Genomic DNA, 25,927 nt, shown 5'->3' with positions numbered 1-25,927 from the left:
GCTCCCCATTGTCCCTTTAATGACTCATTTCCATCCATTTCCTTTCCCTTCTGAAGCTCTGACGTTTCATTCTCTATTGGTGATTCTCAAAAAAGACTCCATTTTGACCTCCGCTTCATAACAGAAGAATCGGTCCTTGGATGGCCCAGAGAGATATCCATTTAGTTCCAGTAGCTAGAGCGGAGGCTGCATTTTCATGGAGCAGCAGGGGTGGGAGTGAGGGTGGCCTCATTTTTGTCTTTCATTCAACAATATCCAGAGTTGGGCCTTGTTTCCTGTTCTTGAGACTTCCACTTGTGGCTTGAGGAGGCCCTGTCTCAGGGACCAGCTGGTGGAGAGGAGGAGGTGATTTGGGTGTAAAGGGAGCAGTGAAACAGTTCAAATGACTGGGAATGGAAACTCTTGAAGGAACTGTTCCTACTCGTTAAACCCCGAGGGGAGGAAAGTCCTCAAATTTGCGAGGCACTTCGTTCCCCTAAGAAGGGAGCTACTCGCGCAGCACCAGCCCTTCACGACCGTATTTAGAGTGAAGTGGGCATCTGCCATCACTGGGAGATGACATTTGCTGAAGCTGCGGGGTTTCCTGCCCGCCCCCTCCCCTACCCCCATCCCTCTCCCACTGGCCACAGTGGGTTGGATATGTGCCCACACACTCCCTTTCTGTTTCCCAGGGAGAAGGACGGTATCCGGAAGGCTCACGAGGTCCTGGTGCGGTTGGGCATAGAGCCGACACAGGAGGACTGCGTGGCCACTCACCGCATCTGCCAGATCGTGTCCACGCGCTCAGCCAGCCTGTGCGCGGCCACCCTGGCGGCTGTGCTGCGGCGCATCAAGGAGAACAAGAGCGAGGAGCGCCTGCGTTCCACCATTGGGGTGGACGGCTCCGTCTACAAGAAACACCCACAGTGAGTCAGCGTTCGGGACCCACAGTGATGGGGCTCCCGGAGCACTTGCGGACCCCTGACAGCCTCGAGAGAGACCCCAGTGACTCTAGGCGCCAACTCTGTTTTACATTCTGGGTGGTGGAGATGGACTGTGGCGTTGAGGGTCTTTGTAGAATAAAGTTCCCAGCGAGGCAGTGGGAGCTGGGAGGGTGTCCTTGGCGAGGGTGGAGGTGATTTCTGAAGGCTGCGGGCCACTGGAGTTGGGGGGTGGGTCTACTCAGAGCTCTCCTGGCCACTACTCAGAGGGCTCTTGTTGCCACCCTCTTGTTTAGGAGTTAGTGTTTCTCTTTGCTTCTTTGACTCTTTCATGATTCTTTTTAAAAAAATATATATTTTATTGATTTTTTTACAGAGAGGAAGGGAGAGGGATAGAGAGTTAGAAACATCGATGAGAGGGAAACATCGATCAGCTGCCTCCTGCACACTCCCCACTGGGGATGCACCCGCAACCAAGGTACATGCCCTTGACCAGAATCGAACCTGGGACCCTTGAGTCCGCAAGCCAACGCTCTATCCACTGAGCCAAACCGGTCAGGGCTCTTTCATGATTCTTGACGGTCCCTTCAAATCCTGTGTCCTCTGCCAGGGGCCACCCCAGCCCAGTGGATTATCAGCCTCTCTGGCTGATCTGGGTATTGAATTGATCCTTCCCTGTCCTTCATGATTTTTTTTTTTTTTTTTGGTGGCACCCGGATAATCTGAGCTTTATTAAGGATTTAAACATCCAAACATTTTCTAGGACACAAGGCTTCATGTTTTGATTCCTTGGGTCATAAGTGCAAAAATATGCAAGTTGCAGTTGGGACCTAGAAGATCTATCTCTGTTGTGCCCACTTACCCATCGTGTTCGCCTGTTATGAGTGCCAGGTCTATGGGCCTTCATTGACCGAACTGTTTGATGCAGAAAGTCGCAGCCCTACCATTCAGTCCCTGGCCTCCTAGTCCAGTGCTTCCAGCACTTTAAAGTGCACACAGATCACCTGGGGATCTTGCTAAGAGGCCGATTCTGATTCAGAAGTTCTGGGTTCAGGATGCTGTGGGCCCACAGACCACACCTGCAGTGGTGAGGTCCTGGAGATCATGACTCAGAGCAGCCACCACCCACGAATTTCTTGCTGAGCACACCTACCTATTCAGACATCTTGGGAAACTTTGGCCGAAATTGACCAAAGAGACCACAGTCCAGAGTAGCATTTCAACTTTTTCTGATTTGGGTTTTTCCCAGGGAGCATCTAATGAAATGAATGATGAAACATGAATAGTAGTTGGTGTCAGAATCACCTGATTCCATTGGGTTCTCCAGCAAAGAGGATACTAGATGGGGCAGAGGAGCTGTGGCCTGTGGGAAGAGAAGGTCTATGTGACCGCCTGCAGGGGATAGTGGCTTCCTAGAAAAGTCTTCCCTTTCAACAGGCATTGGACCCCGCCAGGGTGGACACAGTTGGACATCTGAGCTTTTGTATAGTGACGTCTAACTTGGGAAAGAGTGGGGAAGGGATGTTCGGGGCAGATCTGCTTCTGCAGGTGCCTCTTGGCATTTGTGCTGAGGTGGTGAGCTAATGCTCCAACGATTAGCACCATTGACCCTAGCTGTGGACACCCATTTCTTACCCCATCTCGGTGACTGCAGTTTCGCCAAGCGTCTTCACAAGACGGTGCGGCGCCTGGTGCCTGACTGCGACGTCCGCTTCCTCCGCTCCGAGGATGGCAGTGGCAAGGGGGCAGCCATGGTGACAGCAGTGGCCTACCGGCTGGCCGACCAACACCGGGCCCGGCAGAAGACCTTGGAGTCTCTGAAGCTGAGCCGGGAGCAGCTGCTGGAAGTCAAGAAGAGGATGAAGCTAGAAATGGAGCGAGGTCTGAGCAAGGAGACTCATGCCGTTGCCCCGGTCAAGATGCTGCCCACCTACGTGTGCGCCACCCCTGATGGCACAGGTACATGGCAGGGCTGCCACTCAGCTCACCACAGTGGGCCTTTGTCCTGGTGTTGACACTCTAGGAGAACTCCTTAGCCTTAGCATTGGATGTTTGGACCAGAACATGTTTCTCCAACTATAGTACACACGCTCCTCAACTTATGATAGCATTACATCCCAATAAACTCATCATAAGCCGAAAATGCATTTAATACACCCAACTTACCGAACACCACAGCCTAGCCTAGCCTAGCTTAAATGTGCTCAGAACACTTACGTACATTAGCCTACACTTGGGCAAAATCGTCTGACACATGAATACACTGTGGAGTGCTCGTTGCTTATCCTGGGGATCGCATGGCTCACTAGGAGCCATGGCTAGCTGCCACTGCCCATCACAAGAGAATTATAGCACATCACCAGCCCCAGGAAGAATCAAAATTCGAAGTATGGGTTCTACTCAATGTGAATTGCTTTCACACCATTGTAAAGTAAAAAGTCATTAAACCAAACCATTGTAATTTGGGGACCATCTGTACTAGGAAATTCTAATGTTCAATAAGCTCAAGGCTAAAATTTGAGCTGTGGTGATTTAGTAAGTACTTACTGAATGCTTACGATGTATCAAGCACTTCTCTGAGCACTTAACACATGTCAATTCATTTAATCTTTACCTGTTAACAGAGATTAGTAGTTAATTTTGTTTGTTAACAAACTGTTATGGTTGGAACAGAACTAAGGCACACAGAAATAAAGAAACCTGCCCGGTTCACACAGCTGGAAAATGGCAAAGCTGGGATTCAAACCCAGGGATTTTGGTTCAGGGCCAGCTCTTGTAAGCCCTAGGTCAGGGGTTGACACACTAAGGCCCACAGACTAAATCTGGCCCACCATCTATTTTTGTAAATAAAGTTTTATGACTGCACAGTCTTGCCCATTTGTCCACGTATTGTTTATGGCTGCTTTGCATTACCATGGCAAAGCCGTGTGGTTGCAGCAGAGACTGGCTTACAAGGCCTAAAATGTTTCCTGCCCAGCCCTTTACAGAAAAATATTGCTGACCCCTGGTCTACGTCTCACGACCAAAATGATGGCAGTTTTTCCCCCCAATTCATTGGAAACAATCACTGAGCAGCGAGTGTAGCACACTTGGTGCACGTTCCAGAGGCAGAGACTGGAACTTGGCCCCTCTCCACCCTCTGCTGGCTGTGTGGCCTCCAGCAAGTGACTCCCCCTAGGTCAGCTGGGTCGTGGGCCCTCATCAGAGGGAAACACAGTGCCTCGCTCTCTGGGCTGCCTGAGGGTTGCGTGAGCTCTGTGTGAGGGAGGAGCACATGGTGATTGCTCAACAAAGGAGGGTGTATGTCTCTGCCGTTCCTTCTCTAGTCTAGACTATTCTAAATAAGGTGGCCTTTGACATAGCATGAATGGCATGTTAGATATTTTTGAGGGCACGGTCGCCCTTTCCCCTGTTGTGATTGCAGAGGTCATTGTGACTTCTGGGCCCCAGCACTTGAACTCATTTGAGAACCACTAAGGAGCTAGCAGGTCTCTGGTCCTGGGGTCTTATATTCTTTACTGTTAGGTGGAGCTCACAGTCCATCACCCCTGAGGTTGTTGAGGGCTCCCCCCACCCCCTCCAGGAGACCTCCCCATTAGGGAAAGGTGCTTTAGATCCTGTCACTCTGTGCTGTGGTCACGTGGTGATGCCCCACTCATCATCTTCCTGGGTTTATTTTCAGAGAAAGGTGATTTCCTGGCCTTGGACCTTGGAGGTACCAATTTCCGGGTCCTGCTGGTGCGTGTGCGGAACGGGAAGCGGCGCGGAGTGGAGATGCACAACAAGATCTACGCCATCCCGCAGGAGGTCATGCACGGCACGGGGGACGAGGTGAGGCAGGGCAACACCTCTGGGAGGGGACCCCAGTAGATACCCACTTCTTCCCTGGGAGGGCAGTGCCTCCTCTGCCCACCGTGGTCCCAGGGAGGACTAGGTGGGCCAGGACCCAGGGCTGGCCTTACTCAGGATTACACCTGGCCTTGCATTTCTCCTGGGTGGAGGCCTCACTCGTGCTCAAGCCTTGCTGGGGGGAGCCTGCCCTGGCCAAGGGCCCCCTCCCTGAGAGCACTGCTTCTCCCTGCAGCTCTTTGACCATATCGTCCAGTGCATCGCTGACTTCCTTGAGTACATGGGCATGAAGGGCGTGTCCCTGCCCCTGGGCTTCACCTTCTCTTTCCCCTGCCAGCAGAACAGCCTGGATGAGGTAAGAGGCCCTTCCTGGAGGGCTCTGCTGTGGGTTTTATTGACTGTATACCAGCCAGAAAGTTGAGCTTAGAGGAGGAAAAGAAGGGCATGCATGAGCTGTTGGGAGGAGGGGCCTGTTGGTGGGAATGAGTGAGTCAGAGCTGGAGGAGGTTAACTAGCTTAGCTCGGCTGTAACAAGCAATCTTTGGGATCACAATGAGGATACTAATCAAAATATTAACACTTTTCAAGCAGTTTATGTCAGGTACTGGGCCAGGCTTTCTACACACATTATTTCATTTAACCCTCATGGCAACCTATAAGGTAGGTGTTTGTACACCCATTTTGCAGAAAGGAAAATAAGGTCCATAGCGATGCCAAATATCCAAACCCGCCATTTCTTAGGTTGCAAAACCTAGACCTTGCAACCTAAGGATAGCTTTGGAACGACCAAGCCACGGTTTGAATTCTGGTGTCCTGACACCTCAGCCCATGCTCTCAATGAAGCTCAGCTGCTCCCGAGGCTCTTGATTTGGGCTCAGGACATTTTCATTCATCTCCAGTCATTCGGATGCCCTTGCTCTTCTCTAGTCTCACCTTTGCTTTCATTCCCTTGGATGAATGAAGCAAGTGGAGAATACTGGTGCTCCCAAGTATTCTGGACATGGGTGTGTTGAGAAGTGTCAAGAGACTGAGTAGGTGATGCTCAGGCTTGATCTGGGTCCATACTTGGTCTATTAGATGTCAAAATACTGTCGTTTAAGCAGTTGTTCCTCTGTGTTTTTGCTGGGAAGCTTGCGTGCCTGGTACAGGTGGGTAGTATGCTGTGGGTGGAGGTGCCAGGGACCAGAGGCATAGATCCTGCTCTAGGTGCTTACAAAGAGACTGGACTGATGAAGCGAGCTTAGGGAAGCCAGAGCTGCCCTTTGGAATGTGGCACCAATGGGTGCAAAAGTCCCGAGGAGGCGTGGTATGATGTATTCTGAGCACACGCATGGAGGGCCTGAGGAATCCTTGGGCCGTCTCAGTCAGAGGAAGGGGTTGATAGGGCTGAAAGGCAAGCAGCCTGCAGTGTGGAGGAGGGCATGTAGGCGGAACAGTCACAGGTTCCGTGAGCTTGGCCCCGTGGTGAGAAGGGCCGAGTTTTCTACAGGGTCCCTGGAGCAGCAACCCTTAGGTTGCTCAGCTGAGTTTTGTAACTGCCTCCTACTCCTCCCCTCTGAGAGCCAAATTCACCGTGTGCACTAAGACAGCTAAGGTTTGGGGATGATCTGCCCTAAAAACCCTGCCTAACCCAGCATTTCCCAGTATCTGTTAACGTCTGTCCAGTGTTAACGACTCCAGTGTTGCTTTTAGCTCTTCCAGTTTCTTTGTCTCGGCACATTTTCGTCAGTGTCATTGGGTTTTCAGAGCCTTCACATTTGCATTCATTTGGCAAAGGGAATTATCAAACATGTGGATAAATATTTACGTGATATTGGATGAAACGTAGAAACAAGCCTAATTGTTCAATGGTCAGGAAATATTTAATAAATTATGAGCCATTTACTGCCTCATATCAGTGACTAGTTAAGAGAAGTCTTATCTCTACACTATACAAACATACAAAAAATACAATTAATAGGAAGATAAAACCATAACGCTCCAGTGTATATACTTCCAGGCTTTTCCTTCTAAAGTATTTTAAAACGGACACTGTCTTGCTTTACATGCCAACATGTTATGTGTATTTTTATATTGATCTGGTGTTAACTGTTTTTGCCCGAATTGCCAGATTCCAGGCCTAAGTTTCTACAAGGACCATGTGTTCAGTCTGGAATTGTAAAACTTTAGAGCAAATAAAGCAGAGGCTGGGTTCTGCTCTGGTGAGATCATCGGGTGCTGAGGCCTGGAGGCCTCACCCTGCCTTGACTGGCTGGTGGCCTTGGGCGAGTCTCCCCAGCTGTTGGGGCCTCTGCTTGTCTTAGTTCCACCGGAATAATGTTATTTGAACATTCCGTAACCTGAAAGTGGCCATAATACAGAATTTAATAGAGATGTGAAGTTAATTTGTAGACAAGAAAGCTGGGTGGAGATTAGCACACAGGTGTTTGGATGTAGGTGTGGAAACCAGGACCTGCCGGACTGCACTGCTTTTCTGAATCTCCCAGATCAGAACACAGTGACACATTCACGTTGCCTAGTGATACCAAACTCCTGGGCCATGAAATGCCAGGCTGGTGGGCATGAACAACCAAACAAGGCCTGGGAGAACACAAAGCCTATTTATAGATTCTGCTGTCTTGGGAAGGGGGCCTGGATGTCCTTCACTTTTGTTTCTTTTTTAAAAAAATTAATATATTTTTATTGATTTCAGAGAGGAAGAGAGAGGGAGAGAGAAACTTCAGTGTTGGGAGAGAATCATTGATTGACTGCCTTCTGTACACCCCACTTTGGGGATCCAGCCCACAATCCGGGCATGTGCCCTGACCAGGAATCGAACCATGACTTCCTGGTTCATAGGTCAACGCTCAACCACTGAGCCACGTCAGCCGGGCCTTCCACATTTGTTTTTTGATGGGCTATAGCAGCAAAGAGGGAACCAGGGAACAAAACCCTTTCTCTTTTGAACATTTCTCTCATGGTCAAAGCCACCATGTTACCTATTCCTGGAGAGTCCCATGGCATGGCACAGGCCCACAGTAAGGATGACAGGGCTGAGGGGGAACTCCAAGGAGCTCAGAGTGCTTTCCTCACGGGGAGGGTGGTGAAGCCTAGATGTCACCCCAACTATGGGCAGGGCATTTGTTCACTGTATACTCAGTTCGATGTAAATGTAGGTGGGGCCAGGGTAAACTGCCTTTCCCAGCAAAGGAAATAAGCTTATAGAACTTAGTTCCCTGGCAGGCACAGTTGTGTGATGCTTGTGGCCTGTCCATTGGAGTCGCTGGGCCTGGGAGTGAGTCCTGCTCCTCTTCTCCAAGCTGCAGGCCTTCTACCAGTTACTCCAGAGCCATGGCTACCTGTAAAATGGGCACGATAATGACAGACATTGCACAAGGTTGCTGTGAGGATTAAATGCTGTGACGCATGAGATGTGCTTAGCTTTGTACATTGTAGGCACTCAGTAAATCCAAGTAAGGGAAACCATTGTGGGTGAGATGATTGGTTCCTAAAGGGCATCTGTATAACCGGTGTAAGGGAATGACCCAGGAATCCTTCTCTGATGCCCTAACTACTGCTCCCGTGTGATTTTTAGAGCATCCTCCTCAAGTGGACGAAAGGTTTCAAGGCATCTGGCTGCGAGGGTGAGGACGTGGTCACCCTGCTGAAGGAAGCCATCCACCGGCGAGAGGTGGGAGAGACACGGCAAGGCCTGTGTGTTCAGAACATGGGGAAGTGTTGAGTGCGGTTGAATTGGTCACCTGGAGAAGTAACATAATCCTTCAGTAGTTTGTGTGTGTCTGCTGTGTGTCAAGTCTGCTCTTGGCCCTGGGGACTCAGGAACGACCATAACAAACTCTTGTCCTGTAAACAAACCCAGGAGCTAACGTCATTGCTGTAGAGCTATGACGAGAAATGAAGTTGGGCGAGAACAGAGTGAGTGGGCTGGGGAAGGGGCACTCTTTTCAATAGTTATAACCAGGGAAGGTCTCTGAGGAGGTGACCTTTGAGCAGAGACCTGCGTGCAAAGAGAATGAGCCATGCTGTATGCGTCTTCTCTTCATGGAAATCTCCCTTGCAAGTGTCTGGAGGGGGAATGTTGTGATTCATTTGTGGACTGGGGATCTGCTTTTGCCCTCTTAGGAGTTTGACCTGGATGTGGTGGCTGTGGTGAATGACACAGTGGGGACTATGATGACCTGTGGCTATGAAGACCCTCACTGTGAAGTTGGCCTCATTGTTGGTAAGGACCTAGGCTCTCCTTCCCACATGGGGTCACCCGGCCTCGGGTGGGTGGGAGACGGTGCTGAGTGAGGCCCTGACATCTCTGTGATTGGCAGGCACGGGCAGCAATGCCTGCTACATGGAGGAGATGCGGAACGTGGAGCTGGTGGATGGGGAAGAGGGGCGGATGTGTGTCAACATGGAGTGGGGAGCTTTCGGGGACAATGGGTGCCTAGATGACTTCCGCACGGAATTTGATGTGGCTGTGGATGAGCTTTCCCTCAACCCTGGCAAACAGAGGTAGGCGCCCAACTGCTTGTGGCCTCTGGGTCGTGTATCCCAGAACTGGATGGAGACAAGTAATCAGATCCTCTTCAACATGTTGAGATGTTAATAGAAAGGATTTCCTTGGGAAGGATTTCTTATCCAATACATCTGGAAAGTTCTGGGTCCTTTTCCCCCTGCTGGATGGTGATGCGTTCCAAGCCCAGTTGGGAGAACAAATCACAACAGTATATTTCGAGGGGATTTCATACAGGGAACTGGTCACAGAGTTTTTAGAGGGATGAAAAAACAAAAGGGGACACAGAGTTAGTACATGTAAGAAGCAGCTCCCGCCCCTAGGACTGTGAGAACAGGTCATGGAGAGAGTTAAGACCTAGGTCTGGGACGGTGGAAAAAACAAATGAGAATTGAACCAGTCATGCTACCAGGGCGAAGAAGGAAGCACTGCTGGGGTGAGGCAGATGGGAACAAGAAGCAGGCAGGAGCAGACCTCTTCCTCCTCCTCCCTCCATCCAGTATGTAGCGCCCTCTGTTGTCGGGACTGAACGAGGTGCCACCCCCAGCAAGCACCACAAAGCCCCTCGTGTGATGTGGGGGGAATCTGAGCTGAGAGACTAGTGTAAGATCCAGCACGCTTCCCACTAGGAAGATGTAGTGTTCCCTGACTACATTAATCAGGGACCAATGTACTGTGCAATATACTTCGCAAAACATCTGTGTCGAGTAGAGGTCACAGACAACATTAGTGAAGGACACGCTGGGGTAAAGCAAGACAGAGTAGCAAGGGGGTCTTGGTTGAAACTGGGGACCTCGACTTTTGTAAGGGCTCCTCGGGGCCCAAAGGCCCTCAGCCACTGAGTAATCACATTCAGTTTTGGGGCCAGGACAGGACGACTCCAGCTGGCACGAGTTACTTAGCTGATAATTAGGTGTAGGAGAAAGCATGCCAAATGCCTAGTGAGGTTAAGGGCTAAGACTCCTCCCCTTCTCCTGGAAGGGTGTTCGCTTGGGTTTATATTCCTTCTTGAGGTGTCAGGAATAAGCCTTGGAAGGAAAATGAGCCCAGAAGGTGGGCCAATCCCAGGGACCCCATGGGCCTCCGGCACTGTAGCCAGCTTCACCGAACACGAGAAATCCTGTGAGTCGGGTAGCATTTCCCTTCCCACCACAGGGAATCTGCACCCCTCTGCTGTCACATGTGCCAGGGGGCTGAATTGGTCTGTCGTGTCTCATCACATCCCACCACCTTCCTACTTAATCTCCATGGATGTCACCCGCATTGCAGGTTTGAGAAAATGATCAGTGGCATGTACTTGGGCGAGATTGTCCGAAACATCCTCATTGACTTCACCAAGCGTGGGCTGCTCTTCCGTGGCCGCATCTCAGAGCGACTCAAGACAAGGGGAATCTTTGAAACCAAGTTCCTGTCTCAGATTGAGAGGTGAGGATTTCGGTCCTGGAGTAGGGTACGGCCATGTCCTCTTCATGGACAGACACGCTGCAGGTTCTATCAGGGCGTGGCTTACAGACAGGTCAGTTTAGATGCTGGCACATTCATATCTGTAGTGTATATTCCAAGTACTTTAATATATATATATATATATTTATATATATTAATATATTAATATATATTATATATAATCAATAGAGAGGAAGGGAAAGGAAGAGAGAGATAGAAACATCAATGATGAGAGAGAGTCATTGATTGGCTGCCTGCTGCATGCCCCCTACTGGGGATCGAGCCCACAACCTGGGCATATGCCCTGACCAGGAATCAAACCGTAACCTCCTGTTCATAGGTTGATGCTCAAACACTGAGCCACGGTGACCAGGCTATATTTCAAGTGTCTTATGGACAGTTGTCATTTTAAGGGGAAACATATAACATTCCCATGAAAAATTAGGCTAAGCTGGCATGAGCCCCTGCAAAGTCATACTGGGTCTCAGATCAAATATCAAAGTTAGAAAGAGACCTGCTCATAAGAGGCAAATCGGAATGCACAGAGGAAGAGAACCCATTAAAGCACTTAGGCGTGGCCGAGGGTCTTCCTTCCTGCTGCCGCAGTAAAGAGGCACCCGGGACTGCGTGCAGGTGGCTCGTCAGGCAATGCCGAAGAGGCCGTGTGGCGGCTCGTTATAGCAAATCCTTCCCTCTCCAGTCTAATGGCAGAAGAGTCTGCTCCAAATTAGAACAGTGAATTTCAGAGCCCTTTAAACTTTAATGCTCTGTCATTACTCTCAGGCGTATAGAAAAACAGGAACCGACATGAGTGGGGCCTGAGGCTGTATGCACATAGAAAGGACATATTCTACATGTCTGCTTATGTAGATAACTCCCTTGTTCTCGAGTACTGCCCTTTATACACTAGGGCAGTGATGGCGAACCTATGACACGCGTGTCAGAGGTGACACGCGAACTCATTTTTTTGGTTGATTTTTCTTTGTTAAATGGCATTTAAATATATAAAATAAATATCAAAAATATAAGTCTTTGTTTTACTATGGTTGCAAATATCAAAAAATTTCTATATGTGACACGGCACCAGAGTTAAGTTAGGGTTTTTTAAAACGCTGACACGCCGAGCTCAAAAGGTTCGCCATCACTGCACTAGGGTTTATTTCTTCCTACAGTTTTATTTACATTTGTTTCGTAAATATTACTCAAGTGGATTTCAGACCACCCAGGGTGGGGGAGTAGGAATAGAACATGGATCTGATGTTGGCCAGTGATGCTTGTCTTGCTGACCCACGCACAGCATTGGGAGAATGGACGTGAGAGAGCTTTGCAACCGACAACTGCCACATGAGCGTTATCTTGTCTTTGTTTTCTCTAAGTGAGTGGAATACCTAGACGGCGAATTTCCTTTTGTTTTGTGTATCAAAACTACGGTAGCTGTAGTAGCTGCACCTGATCTCGGCCAAGTGGAATAGGGAGCTGTTTCTTCGTGTCACAGCTGCACCCAGGAAGAGTGTGTTTGGTCCCATGGGATGAGCTCAGAATAGGAGCCACCTTGCAGGGCGCTGGCCTTTATCCCAGCTCCTGCATGGCCAGGCTCCTGACCCCTCTGGCACGTGACTAACCGCCTGCTGTCTCCCTCCCACCCCAGTGACTGCCTGGCCCTGCTGCAGGTCCGAGCCATCCTGCACCACTTGGGGCTCGAGAGCACCTGTGACGACAGCATCATCGTCAAGGAGGTGTGCGCCGTCGTGGCGCGGCGGGCAGCCCAGCTCTGTGGCGCAGGCATGGCCGCCGTGGTGGACAAGATACGAGAAAACCGTGGGCTGGACACTCTGAAAGTGACAGTGGGTGTGGACGGAACCCTCTACAAGCTCCATCCTCAGTGAGTGACCACGCTCCCTGCCCGTCTTTCTCCCTCTCTCTCTGTTCGTGATGGTTGAACGCCTCTTTCACTGAGTAGTTTTAAGAACATAACTCGCCCAAATCTCAGAGGTTTCGATCTTAGCCCTCCACTCGCCTGCTCTGATGTAGAATTTGGGCATTTCGCTAGTGGCTCCAAGCCTGTTTTCTGATATGTACTTTGTAGTAAGTGTTTATTTAGTGCACGGTAGCTGTCATTCTCTTCTTCATTTAAGTATCCCTGGGTTTCCAGCGTCACTTCACAGGGTCTCATCTCTGCGACACAGAGCAGTCGTGACTAAGGTTTTTTTCCTGTCTCTTCCCAACCTCCAGCTTTGCCAAAGTCATGCATGCGACAGTGAAGGACCTGGCTCCGAGGTGTGACGTGTCCTTCCTGGAGTCGGAGGACGGCAGCGGGAAGGGGGCGGCTCTCATCACTGCGGTGGCCTGTCGCATCCGCGAGGCCGGACAGCGATAGAGTCCCCGAAGTCTCGGCAGGGACTTCCTCTGGTTCCCATCTCCCCTGCTTTAAATTGAGATGCCATCCCCTGTGTCAGAGACAGACTCTTAGCTCGTCCTTGGCAGAGGGGACCCTGCCAGCCTGCGTTTTGTCTCTGTGTGTCCTCACTGTAGAGTTTGGTGCCCACACCTTGGCCCTCCTGAGAAAAATGCCATTTGAAGTACAGGTTTGTTCACATTAGTCACAACCATTCCCCTTGGTTCTCTTAAAACTTAGAACAAATTTTAACCTTTAGTTAACCCCCCCCCCCCCCCTCCGCCAACTTCCAGGTCCCTGTACAATCCTGCAGGGTGGGACACTAATGAAAAAATATGGCTGCTTCACCTTGAACCCTGGCTGCTTCACCTTGGACCCCGAACATGGTATTTCTAGGTGGAGAACATCCCCCAGCACGGAGGTTGGCACTGTTTCTCAGAGACCTGGGAGGTCTCCACTAACTTGAGCCTGGTTCTCCCACTGGCAGAACTTGGGGGAGGGGAGGGGCGCCATGGAGGGAAGTCCTGGATCGCCATGCGAAAGCCCCTCTTCAGCCTCATCCGCAAGCATTGCCTGGTGGGTGGCTGTTCCTGGAATCGGAGCGTCCTGAGTCTGAGCGTGCAATACCAAAGCCACGAGCTGACACGTCGTGCGCATGGACTTGTTGCATCTCCTTGTGGGTTCGTTCACCAGTCATCCATGGGCAATGGACCTTGAGGGGAGGGTGGGGAACGTCTTGGTCTGTTTTTAAAAAACGTTTCCTACAGAAGTGTAAACACTGTATTTTCATTTTAACTTATGTTTGAAATTTATTTAGTTCCACAAAGCACGTGTGCTTCCTCATCTGGATACTGGATGTAATGATCGGTTGTATGTATGTATTTATATGTTAGTTTGCCATGTATATAGATACACAGGGTCTCCTCAGACCTGGCCTACTAGTAGATGGGTAGTTAAAGGATGGAAGGAGAAGATGCTGATTGGTTAGTAGAAATACCTCATTCGCCTGTGGGAAGAGAAGGGAAGCTCTTCATGGTGAGTGAATGGCCAAGCAACTCCCTCCCGGTTCCTCCTTTCCCTGCAGACTCTGGAATGCGGAAAGCAAGGGAGAGAGCGAAGGAGGCTGGGCCTATGGGTTGAAGAAATCCCAGCCCTAGCTGCTCTGTAGGAACTTTCCTGGGGCAATATTACCCGGATGTTAACCAAAGGACTCAGACTATGGAACCTTTATTCTTAAGGCATTCGGTAGACTTTTAAAGCTCTCTAACAAGACAAGAGAAGCCACCAAAAACACTTTTAAAAAAAATTGTGCCTGACAGTTGATAACAAACCAAAATAATGAAATAAACAATGGAATGAAGCCTCGGGGACAGCACTTTGGAGAGTTGTGTCCTAGAAAAATTGGGTTTGTAAATGTTTTACAAGGAGCGTGTGGAGGGTTTCTTTAGCCGGAGCTGTTTTTACACAGTATGTATTCCAAATTGCTGGGGGAAGCAGTATAAAACCTTCCATACCCTGCTCTCCAGGAGTGAAGGTAATTCTGAATCCTTAAGCCCACTTCATCCCTAAAATAGGCCCACACGCATTGAGCCTGAATACTGAATTATCAAGAAGGAATGGCCTTGCAACACTGTGGACTAGGACACAAGGGTCAGGACAGAAAGATGGAAGAGACAAGTTTCAACAGCACCCAATTCTTGCACATTTATCCAATTTGTATTGAGAACAGTGTCTAGATTTGTGTGTCACTAAAGGATGCCCAAGAAATAGAGATGAACTTTAACCTTTAAAACTGGACAGTTAGGCTTCTTCTAGGAAATTGCTCATTTTTTAAAGGTCGAGCTGTGTGTGGCTATGAAAGATGTGTGGTAGGCTTCCAAAAAGGAACACTGGCAAGTGCGCTTTGAGTGTCTGTGTTCCCACAACTAGGTGACCGTTCCTTGCTGATGCTGCTCTGCCTGATGTAAATACAGGGAATCTCAATCTTGGACTGGGATGTGCCGAATAGCGGGTCGTCTCAAATCCTCGAGCACTCGGTCTAGTGAAGATGTTGTCGTGTACCATAAAGAATTAGTTGCATTAACAATGTGACGTTAAGTATTATTAATAAATGTTAACATTTTTCAAAATACTCCATGTGTGATTCATGAGTATTTGCAAGAGGGTAGTCACGTGTTTGGGGCATATAAGTACTTCCTGGCCAGTATGAATCACGTATGGGTGTCATGATTTTGACTGCATGTGCTTGGACAGGTGTACACATGAAGTAGGCGGCTTCGCCAGAATGAAATGACAAAGTTTTATTCAAGGGCCTTAAAGCGGATTGCAGTTCAGGAAACACTACCAGCTAAAACCCAGAGTATTCTGGAGAAAAAGGAAGGTTGAGAGCTTTTATAGTAAAAAAAGCACACTCTTGAAAAGAATCAGTTCTGCATTTTTAGCTTCTGGATATCTTCCAGATACCCGATGTTCTGGACAATGAAATAATCCTTCCTAACTTCTTCAGAGGGTTATCTAGAGGATTTATGTATACCCAGATGTTGATGCACAAATGAGAGTTCCAAAGTTGAAGTTCGCAGGCTACTAAAGTGAGATGAAATCGATTCCTCGTGTCTCAGCCGCTCTGATTTTAAGTGGTTTTGTTAGCTTACCTATAGGGACTCCATTCTGTTTCTTCCCTCTTCCCTCAGAGGCATGTGGCCAGGACTTGGCCTTGACCCCAGATATTTCTCTTCCCAGAAATGCAGCTCTGCAACTGGAAGATGACTTTCCCTGGCCCCTCGGTTTCAAACACCATTGAAGAATTACAGCTGGCCCTGACGTCTACAGCTTAAGCAGTTTGTTGAGATCTAGCAGAACCCTCCGAGGTGCTGGCTGCTTTCTGCAGGCGCATGTAATTCGCACCCAGGATAGACAGCCCTTACATGAACATCTAAAGAGCACTTGCCTTTATGGTCTCCCTACCAACCTTCCTCGTCTCCCTAATATGCAAAGCACAAACCTGGGAAATAAATTCCTCGCAAGTCCCCAGTGATACCCACTGACATTGACATGGCCCTGCTTGACTGACAATCATAGGGAGGAAACTGACCAAGGGTAACAGGATGCTAGAGATAGCTGGGGAAAAAAATGGACCCTCACTAGTGGTGAAAGAAATTAAAATGAGACCCTAGTTTTCCAACTTCAATTTGGAGAGTTTAAGGGAGCATTCTCATGCTGTGGGGGGGGGGGGTGCAAATTAGTACAATCATTTAAGAGGGAAAAAGGCAATACACATCAAAACATGTTTTGGATAATTTTCTAGAAATCTGTGCAGAAGAAATACACATAATTGGAGACTAAGATTTGGCTGTAAAGGTATTGACTACTGTATGATTTTTAATAGCAAAAAGGGGGCGCTCCCTATGGTGGATCGGCTCATTTTGTATCAGGGTCAAGTCAGGAAGACAATCCACTTTATTCAAACATTTTAAAACAAGGACTTGGGCCCAGCTGGAGTGGCTTCATGATTGAGCATGGACCTATGAACCAGGAGGTCAAGGTTCGATTCCCGGTCAGGGCACATGCACAGGTTGTGGGGCATGTATGAAGCAGCCAATCAACGATTCACTCTCATCATTGATGTTTCTATCTCTCCCTCTCCCTTCCTCTCAGAAATCAATAAAAAAATAAAAATAAAACAAGGACTTGGTTATATAGGTGATGGAAGAGCTGAGAAACCAAACACTAGAGAAGCACCATGGGCCTGGGGCTGAGTAATAAGTAACTGGCATGTATCCTATAAAACAGTGGTATTGTTTTAGAAGAATATTTAGTATCATAGAAAATGTTGCCAAAAGTATGTTACAGAGCAGTATATTATGATTCTGTGTTTTGTTTTGTTTTTTAATTAAAATACATGACATGAGGTATAATGTGTTTCCCTGAATGTCTCCTTGGCTTGGCTGGACTGTGGGCATGAAGAAGCCTCTACTTTGGTGGCAATGGCCTCAGCCCTGTTCCTCAGCAGCTGCCCTTCAGATTTTCCTTCTCTGGGAGTTGGGCATCCAGCTCCTCTTGGCCTGCCAGCCTCAGTCCGAGGCCGCTCAGGGCAGCTTTGGCAGCACCTACCTGCCCAGGTCACTGCCGCCACCACCGCAGAGCCCTGGGGAAGAGCTGCTCTCACAGTCTCACTGGGGCCCCCTGGTGGGCATAGACCCTTATGTTGCAGAACAGAAAGAGTTCGTGCACTCAGCGCTAGCAGAGCCAAACACTGGACACTGAGAAATGTTGGCTATTTTATTCTGAGTGGTTTTGTTAGCTTGACGATAGGGACTCCATTCTGTTTCTTTCCTCTTTCCTCATTGGCATGTGGCCAAAACTTGGCCTTGACCCCAGATATTTCTCTTCCCAGAGACATAGTACTGCCAGAAGCTCATGCTCAAAAGCCCGCACTCCCCCATGGCATGTAGATCACAGATTACAGAGGGCAAAATAACAGACACTGGGTTAGGGGGTCGGGTGGTACCGGGGGCTGATTGGTCGGAGGTGAGGTAAGGATAATGAATAATTTTTGCAGGTCTGGAGGACAGTTCCTAGGTTTTTCCCAGCTAGATCACAGATTACAGAGGGCAAAATAACAGACACTGTGGGTTAGGGGTTCGGGTGGTGCCGGGGGCTGATTGGTCAGCGGTAAGGATAATGAATAATTTTTGCAGGTCTTGAGGACAGTTCCTAGGTTTTTCCCAGTGTCCCTCTGTCTGGTCTCATGGGAAAGTAGCCAAGAGGTGGTTCCACCTTAGGGCTCAGGCATTGAAACATAACTTAGGTCAAGATGTTATCCTTAGCCTGCCAGAAGCCCGACCCTGTGCCCATTAGTCTTACTGTCTTCTGCTGCCTGGGAGGTTGCTGGTTATCTGGAGGGTGTGTGTGTGTGTGTGTGTGTGTGTGTGTGTGTACACACACACACACACACACACACACACACTCTAGGGCAGTGGTTCTCAACCTTCTGGCCCTTTAAATACAGTTCCTTATGTTGTGGCCCAACCATAAAATTATTTTCGTTGCTACTTCGTAACTGTAATGTTGCTACCGTTATGAATCATAATGTAAATATCTGATATGCAGGATGGTCTTAGGTGACCCCTGTGAAAGGGTCGTTCAACTGCCAAAGGGGTCGCGACCCACAGGTTGAGAACCGATGCTCTAGAGGCCTGGTGCATGAATTTGTGCACTGGTGTGGTCCAAGTGGCCTGCCCCGATGGGAGCCCCCATTTTGGGAGGGCGGCCCGTTGGGAGGTGGGGCCAGCCAGGGCGAGGGGCCATAGTTGTTCCGGTCCTTCTGGTCTTTCTGCCATTCCGTCACTGGGCTTTTATTATATAGGAGAGAGAGAGAGAGAGAGAGAGAGAGAGGATTTCTAGGGCTAGGATTTAAAACTAAATTTAATCGAAGTCATAAGGACCCTTGGTTTCACTTCATGCGGACAGGGCACTCCGGAGGGAATTGCAGTGTGTAACTTAACCCCGGTTTCTGCACCAGAGACCCTCAAAGCCCCTGGGCCACCTGTGCTCAGGGGTTTCCCTGGGGCTGCCTCCCTGCCCAATCCTCCCCTCCTCTGTGGGCCCCTCACCACTAGGTCGATCATTTCCTTCAAACAGATGGACAGCTCACACCCTAGTTGTGTGCGGCTTGGAAACAGCTTTTCCCGCTTTTGCGGAGCCCCCCTCCCCCCCCAGCTCTTTCGGTCTTTCTTTAAAAAAAAACATTTTTTATTATTATATTATATTTTTATTGATTTCAGAGAGGAAGGGAGAGGGAGAGAGAGAGATAGAAGCATCAATGATGAGAGAGAATCATTGATCTGCTGCCTCCTGCATGCCCCCTACTGGGGATCTAGCCCCCACCCCGGGCATGTGCCCTTGACTGGAATCAAATCCGGGACCCTCAGTCCTCAGACCGATGCTCTATCCATTGAGCCAAACCAGCTAGGGCAACTTTCGGTCTTTCTTTGTTGCTTTGTTTTCTTTAGTTTGGGCCAGAGGTGCAGAAGGCTAAATTACTCATACTCCTCCCCAGTTCCGGGCATTTTCTAGTTTTTCCAAGGACCTTTCTTGCTTTTTTATGTTCTTACTGCCTTTTGTCCTCATTCCTCTTTCCCATTTTCCACTCGCAATCTGCAACCATGTGACTGTGTAGATGTGCAATTTGTTTGTGTCTTTGTGAGGCATATATTGTTTCGTGTACATGTTTTTTAAAAAATTTACAAAATGCTATTGGCTAAAAGTTTTACTTTGTGTCCCTCACCCTCCCCTCCCCCCCAACAAGCATCATGCTTTGAAAGACTCCTGGCGGCTGCTGTGTGCACATATAATCCATTACTTGTCCTTACGGCTTCTATCTCACCGTGTGGGTGCACTGTTTCTACCCACGCTCCCAGTGATGGACAGGGGGATTGACTCGGCTCTGGCTACACAAACATAATCACAAGAGCATCTTTGCACACGTCCCCTTAATCATCTTTGAGATAATCTTGCTGAGCCTGGACCCAGGAGCAGGAGAGCTGGATTATAGGTTGGGCTTTTGCTTAATCTGACCCCTCCCCCTCCTGCCAGAGTACTCTCTTAAATGCTGCCCCACTCCCCCATCCCCCCACACCCCAGCAGCAGACCTCTGGTCATGCTTGGCATTATCCAGCTTTCTCACTTTTATTAATGTCTTGAGTGTAAAGTGAGGTTGTATGGTTGTTTTAATTTGCATTCCTCTAATTAACTGTAAGTGTTAGCATCTCTTCATATATTTCTTAGCCTTTTAGGTTTTCTTCAGTTAACTGCCTGTTCATATTCTTTGCTGATTTTTCAACCACAGTTCTTTTTCCTTGATGATTTTCGAGAGTCCCTTGTCAGATCTAGATATCAGACCCTCACCGGCCTTACACATTGCATGTATCTTTCTCAGTTGTTACTTTTGTCCATGGCATCCCTTGTTGACCAGAAATCCTTTCTTTTGATGCAATCAATTTCACCAATCGCTTTTGCTTTTATAGTTTGTAACTTCTGACCTTTTCCACTCTTAGCCTGCTAATGTTTTCTTCTATTAATTTTATTTATAGTTTTTTCTGTATTTTAAAGGGTTCATGTAAAACCCTTAGGGAGTCCATCTTTTTATGTCATATCAGGTAGGACCCAGTTTCATGGTGTTTTTTCATGCCATCAGAGTTAGTCTGCCCTTGCCCACTAATTCTGAAATACAATATTAGGTTCGAAAGGGTCAGTTTCTGAGTTCTCCTGTCTGCCCCATTCGTCTCTTTTGTTTATTTTGAACTAGTAACAGACTGTTTTTATTACCTTGACTTTCTAGTGTGCCTTAATATCTAGCAGAACAAGTCTTCCCTTTTTTCTTCTCAAATTCGACTATGCTATGCATGGCCCTTTATTCCTTTATGTAAACTGTAGAATATGTTTATTGAATGTCCGAAAAAAAATCAGCTTAAATTTTGGTTAGAGTTGCAATAAATTTGTCGATTTTTTTTTTGGGGGGGGGCGGGGTTGACCTTTCCTGTGTTCACAAGAGCATAGAATCTCTCTCCGTGTAGTTATATAATCTTTTAAAAATATATTTTTATTGATTTCAGAGAGGAAGGGAGAGGAAGATAGAAATAGAAACATCAATGATGAAAGAATCATTGATCGGCTGCCTCCTGCATGCCCCCTACTGGCGCTCGAACCTGAAACCTAGGCATGTGCCCTGGTTCATCCGTCAATGCTCAACCGCTGAGTCACAGTGGCCAGGCAGTCATATACTCTTTTATGCCTTTTTTCAGAGTTTCAAAGTCTTCTCTGTAGAGAGTTCGGGAATTCTTTGTTAAGTCCATCCCCAGACAGTTATACTTGCTGTGCATGGTCCTTGATTTTTGTTATATTGTCTGATTGGTTATTGAAGGTTTCTCAGCCTTGGCACTATTCACATTTGGGGCAGGGGGGTGGGGGAGATAAGACTTTGTTGTGAGGCTGTCCTGTGCATGGTAGGATTTAGCAGTATCCCTGGTCATACCCATCGGGTGTTAATTGTACCTTTTCCCCAGCTGTTACAAAAAGTCTTTAGACATTGCAAACGTCCCCTGAGGGTGGGGTTGCCATATACAATATTGACACTCAGTATTTTGTCCCAAATATTGCATGGGATATGTTTTACTAAATATTTATTGCTTCTCTGAAATTCAAATTTTACTGGGTATCCTTTTAAATTTTATTTGTTAAATTTATCAACCCTACCTTTAGAGGCAAAATTGTTCCTGGTTGAGAACCTTTGGTGTAGAGAAACATTAGAAATTTGTGTAAGTTGATCTTATGTATGATGACCTTGCTCAATTTTATTATTAATTGTAATAGAGCTTTTATCATGTTGGTTTTCTATGCAGATGATTATATTTTTTATAATCTCCTTTAGTCTTTACTGTGATGAAGAACACTGATTCATTCTCTCATAAATCTTCCTTTATTGGTGGAATAAACTGTCTTTTAGTACACTGATCTTGACTTGAGCAGAAGTAAATTTAATAGTTTAGCATGACTACTTCAAAGGGGTTGTTGCATTATTCTTTCATTTTTGTTGTGTCTGTAATTGTTCCCCTACCCCCTTGTCATTGTGTATTTGTATATTTCAACATGTAATTTCTTCACCAGCTCTTTTCTTGATCAGAATTTTCTTTCATTCATCTTTTTACAGAATTAGCTTATGAGGTTTGTTAATGTTTTGTTTTTCCCTTTCTTCACTTCCTTGATTTTTGCCTGTATTTTCCTTCTTGTTTCTTGAACTTGCTTTTTTCTCCTATTCCAACTTCTTAAGTGAACTGTTTTGCTTGTATTTGAAGTTATAAATGTCCGCACATCAACTGTTTTAAATCCTACAAATTTTGATACATTGGCATGTCAGTGTAATTCTAAGTAATCAGTAATTTGGTATGTTTTCTTTCTTTTTCACTTCTCAGAATTTAATATTCTCTTATTTAGTTTCCAGTAATATGTTTTTTTAAATGACCCCGTTGTTACTCATTTCTAATTTTGGCATGACAGTCTGAGGACACGGTCTGTTTGATAAAATTTAAAAGGATACCCGGTTAAATTTGAATTTCAGATAAGCAATAACTATTTAGTAAAACATATCCCATGCAATATTTGGACAAAGAGTGACATTTGCCACTGAAGATCATGTGGGTGACCCGCCCATCCTTCCAGGCCTCCCGACCTGCTCTGTAAAATGAGGGGATTTAAGCTCTAGCCCAGCTTGAACATTTCTGTTCTGTTATTTATCTGTAAACCCCATCTGCTGTTGGAAAATCCTGGCACCACAGACCATGGCCCAGGCTCAGGTACCAGCCAGCATCGCAGAAACCCTGGCAAACCTGGAGGGAGAGCACGATCCCACCCATGGGGGCAGGGAGGGGGGGGAGGGGAGGGGAGACGGGAGGAGCCTCCTCGCTGCATTATCAGATGATGTGGCCTTTCCCCTTCTTTCGTTGAACGATAAACATGTTTCTTTCTCCAGGCTGCGAGCCCGCTACCAGGAAAGGCAGACATGAATGGCTCCCATCAGAAGGCTGAAACAAATGCCAGCAATCAGCACGGCAGGCCACTGAGCGACAAACGTGTGCTCTCCGCTTTATTAAATGTTTTCCTTCGCAATAGAGCAGTGGGAAATGCCAGAACCATCTGCAGCCGCCTGCTGACCGGGGAGGGTGCAGCAGTGGGCTTGGGAACTTCTCTTTTCCATTTGCGCAGTCACGCCAGGAATGTCCTCACCTAGGGGCCCTGCAATCCTTCTATCCGGCAGGACCAAGCGACCCTTTCCTTGGCAACTTCTTACACATTTCGAAGCCCCAGATGTATCCCTAAGGCCATTCCCCCGTGCTCCAGAGTTACACTGTGGGGAAAACGGCGTTTGTGCATGTGTTTTATTCAGTTGATATGCATAATGCATGAAATGGGTATGCATTTGCCTCACAACACTTGTTGCAAGAAATGCCACACCGCTGAAATTAGCTCCGAGCTCCCCCTCACCAAGATGACGAGATGCCAATATCTGGTATTACTGGGGTGCTCTTCCCCTTTCCAGGAGGGAGCGGGAGTCCCTGGGGCGACTCAGTCCAGAGGCACCTGAGAAAAGGCCTTCTGTCTGCAGGGCACTGTGATCACCCTGCTTTTCTGTTGGAGAGTCCCCGGGTCTGCCAGCCTTCCGCGGCCTCTGCGCAGGTATCCGCCCCACCTGGCACCAGACGCTGGCCCCGGAGATGGCGCCCCTGGAGGTGGCACTGACACCTCATTTGGCAAATACACATTCCTGCGCTGCTAGCAGCTCCGTCTCAGAGCGCCCTCGTGTGGCTGCATATGGGAACTGTTCCCCCTGCAGGAACCATCCCAGTGTTTTCAGGCTGATTATCTACCCGACCGCGACCCGAACCCCCAGCTCCTCTTTTGAGTATTAGTCACCTTAAAGACTGGAGGCTGATCCAGCCTTAGACACTGAATAGATATGTTTTTAATTTAGATTCTCTCAAAGAAGCACGTCAATTTAAATTATGCGTGTCTCCTTTGTTTTCTACCTTACAGGCAATATTTCAAAGGAGGAGGGGAAGGGGAAGGGAAGGGAAGCAGTTGCTAAGCATGCCTGAACACTCCAGAGGGTAAACAGGGAAGCAGGAGTGAGGGTGGTGAGGTGCAGGGAGAACCGCAGAGGGCTATGGCTGGCAGGTGTATTCAGGGCCCTGTCCACCCCCACCTTACTGTCACCCCTGGTACCTCTGAGTCCTCATCTTGCAAGTCCCTGACCTGCATAGGTGTCCTGACTAGCACAACTCTACCACTAGAGAGAGCTGATTGTCTTAAAGAGATAGCCAGACTCGCCAAGACAAGCGGTCTACCCTGGACAGTCTAAAAGACAAGCCACAGTTGTTTACTGTAAACCAACAATTTAATAAATCAATAATCAGTTAGGTTTAGTGCAAATCAATCATTTAAATTTCCCACCTGAATGTTGTGGTGGGAACAGAGAGCAGCCTGGCGGAAGCACATCAATTTAAATTATGCGTGTCTCCTTTGTTTTCTACCTTACAGGCAATATTTCAAAGGAGGAGGGGAAGGGGAAGGGAAGGGAAGCAGTTGCTAAGCATGCCTGAACACTCCAGAGGGTAAACAGGGAAGCAGGAGTGAGAATTTCATGGGCACGCTTGTGAAATACACACCTGGACAGCCCGGGCCTCTGGCTGGCACGCTTCCAAGGGCCGCCCTGAGCTTTGTTTGGCATCTGGCAGAACACAGAGGCTTCCGGGAGCTCTGTATTCTTGTGTCTCTGGAAACCCAGGAGTGTTCATTTTTCTCCTGCTGACACTATTTGCCTTTTTATCATTGTCTCTTCCAGCTCTCGGCAATAAATTTTCTGGCTATGGCTCAATGCTGAATCCTGACTTATTCTGTATACAGAATGAGGGACAGTTTTGTAGAAGACTAGGAAGGGATGTTTTCATCAGAGAGTGTGGGGCAGGGGAAAGCTCTATGATATTCCTCATTGACAACACCTCACTAGGTAGAGTGAGGTCAAGGATCAACACCCCCCCCCAAAGGCTATAGGTCAGGTCTCCAGGCCCCTCACTGCATAAGCCAGATGCCCAAAGTCTACTGTCAGTGGGCAGAGACCACCCTAAACAGGCAGAGCTAAATCTTCTTTCCATCAGATCCAGCATCTACCCTGGAAGTGGACAAGGTAAGAAGGTAGTTGGAAGCCAGGTCATACATTTGGCCTAACAAACCATTGTGAGCCTTTGGACTTTGCTCCAAATAAAATGAGATGTCAGTGGAAATGGTTTTGAGAAAAGTAATGCCAATATCTCAGTTATGTTTTTAGCTGCCATGTAGAGGATGGGCAGACACAGAAAAGCCAGTTACGAAGCTATTGCAACAAACCAGGTGAGAGATGATAGACCAGGCAGGTTGCAGTGCCAGAGATGAGAAGCTATCAGTCTGCATACATTTTGAAGATCAAGTCAGCAGACTTGCTAATGAAATGGATAGAGGGTGTGAAGGAAAGAGATCAAAGCTGACCCCAAGGATTTTGGCCCAAGTGACTGGAAGGATGGAGTTGTCATCCACTGAGATGGGGAAAGCTGGGAGAGGGGCAAGTTTTCAGGAGAAAATCAAGAGGTCTATTTTGAACCAACTCAGAAGCAACAATCACCCCAGCACCCAGACTGTGGTCTTGAAATACCGTTTCCCAGGTCTGCTGATCCCAGGTCTGGGGCAGGAAACGCACCAGATGACCCCAGAAGCACCAGATAGAAAGATGCTATCAAAGACCACTGGGATCCTGTCAAAAGGACTAAGTCACTTAGGAAGGGTGGGGACAAGTGAGCATCACCAAGGATTAAATTGCAATGTATTAAAACATCATCAAAGATGTTTAAATCCATGAGTTTATGATGACCTTTACTAGTAAATTGGTCTCTTAATTGCTCTCTGTTGGAGAATGATAGGCAACCAACTCATTATTTTGAAAACTGGCTAATAGAGAGAAAGAACCAAGCATTTATCCTGCCTTTCCTATACAGATATACCTCAGGATACCAAATATTAGATAAGGGGATATTTCTCTTTTTTAAAAATATGTTTTTATTGATTTCAGAGAGGAAGGGAGAAGGGGACAGAGAGATAGAAACATCAATGATGAGAGAGAAGCATTGACCAGCTGCCTCCTGCAAGCCCTACACTGGGAATCGAGCTCGCAGCTCGGGCATGTGCCCTGACTGGGAATCGAACTGTGACCTCCTGGTTCATAGGTCAATGGTC

General features: G+C 47.8%; 1 protein-coding gene across 1 annotated transcript in view; it reads left to right on the top strand.

The window, feature by feature from the left end:
* The window catches only part of HK2 (hexokinase 2), a 64,865-nt gene extending 49,623 nt beyond the window's left edge, over positions 1 to 15,242 (top strand). The window contains exons 9-18 of the mRNA XM_005853119.2: positions 672 to 905; positions 2,575 to 2,879; positions 4,603 to 4,751; positions 5,005 to 5,124; positions 8,344 to 8,439; positions 8,892 to 8,991; positions 9,089 to 9,272; positions 10,543 to 10,698; positions 12,365 to 12,598; positions 12,949 to 15,242. Of these exons, the coding sequence (XP_005853181.1) occupies positions 672 to 905; positions 2,575 to 2,879; positions 4,603 to 4,751; positions 5,005 to 5,124; positions 8,344 to 8,439; positions 8,892 to 8,991; positions 9,089 to 9,272; positions 10,543 to 10,698; positions 12,365 to 12,598; positions 12,949 to 13,093 (1,723 nt within the window). The 3' untranslated portion in view covers positions 13,094 to 15,242. The remainder of the gene's footprint in view (positions 1 to 671; positions 906 to 2,574; positions 2,880 to 4,602; positions 4,752 to 5,004; positions 5,125 to 8,343; positions 8,440 to 8,891; positions 8,992 to 9,088; positions 9,273 to 10,542; positions 10,699 to 12,364; positions 12,599 to 12,948) is intronic.
* The last annotated feature ends 10,685 nt before the right edge of the window (positions 15,243 to 25,927 follow it).

This window comes from Myotis brandtii, unplaced genomic scaffold (genome assembly GCF_000412655.1).
Source record: "Myotis brandtii unplaced genomic scaffold, ASM41265v1 scaffold1, whole genome shotgun sequence".
Classification (NCBI taxonomy): Eukaryota; Metazoa; Chordata; class Mammalia; order Chiroptera; family Vespertilionidae; genus Myotis; species Myotis brandtii.
Note: the sequence above shows the minus strand (reverse complement) of the source record. Positions and strands in the feature narration are given on the sequence as shown.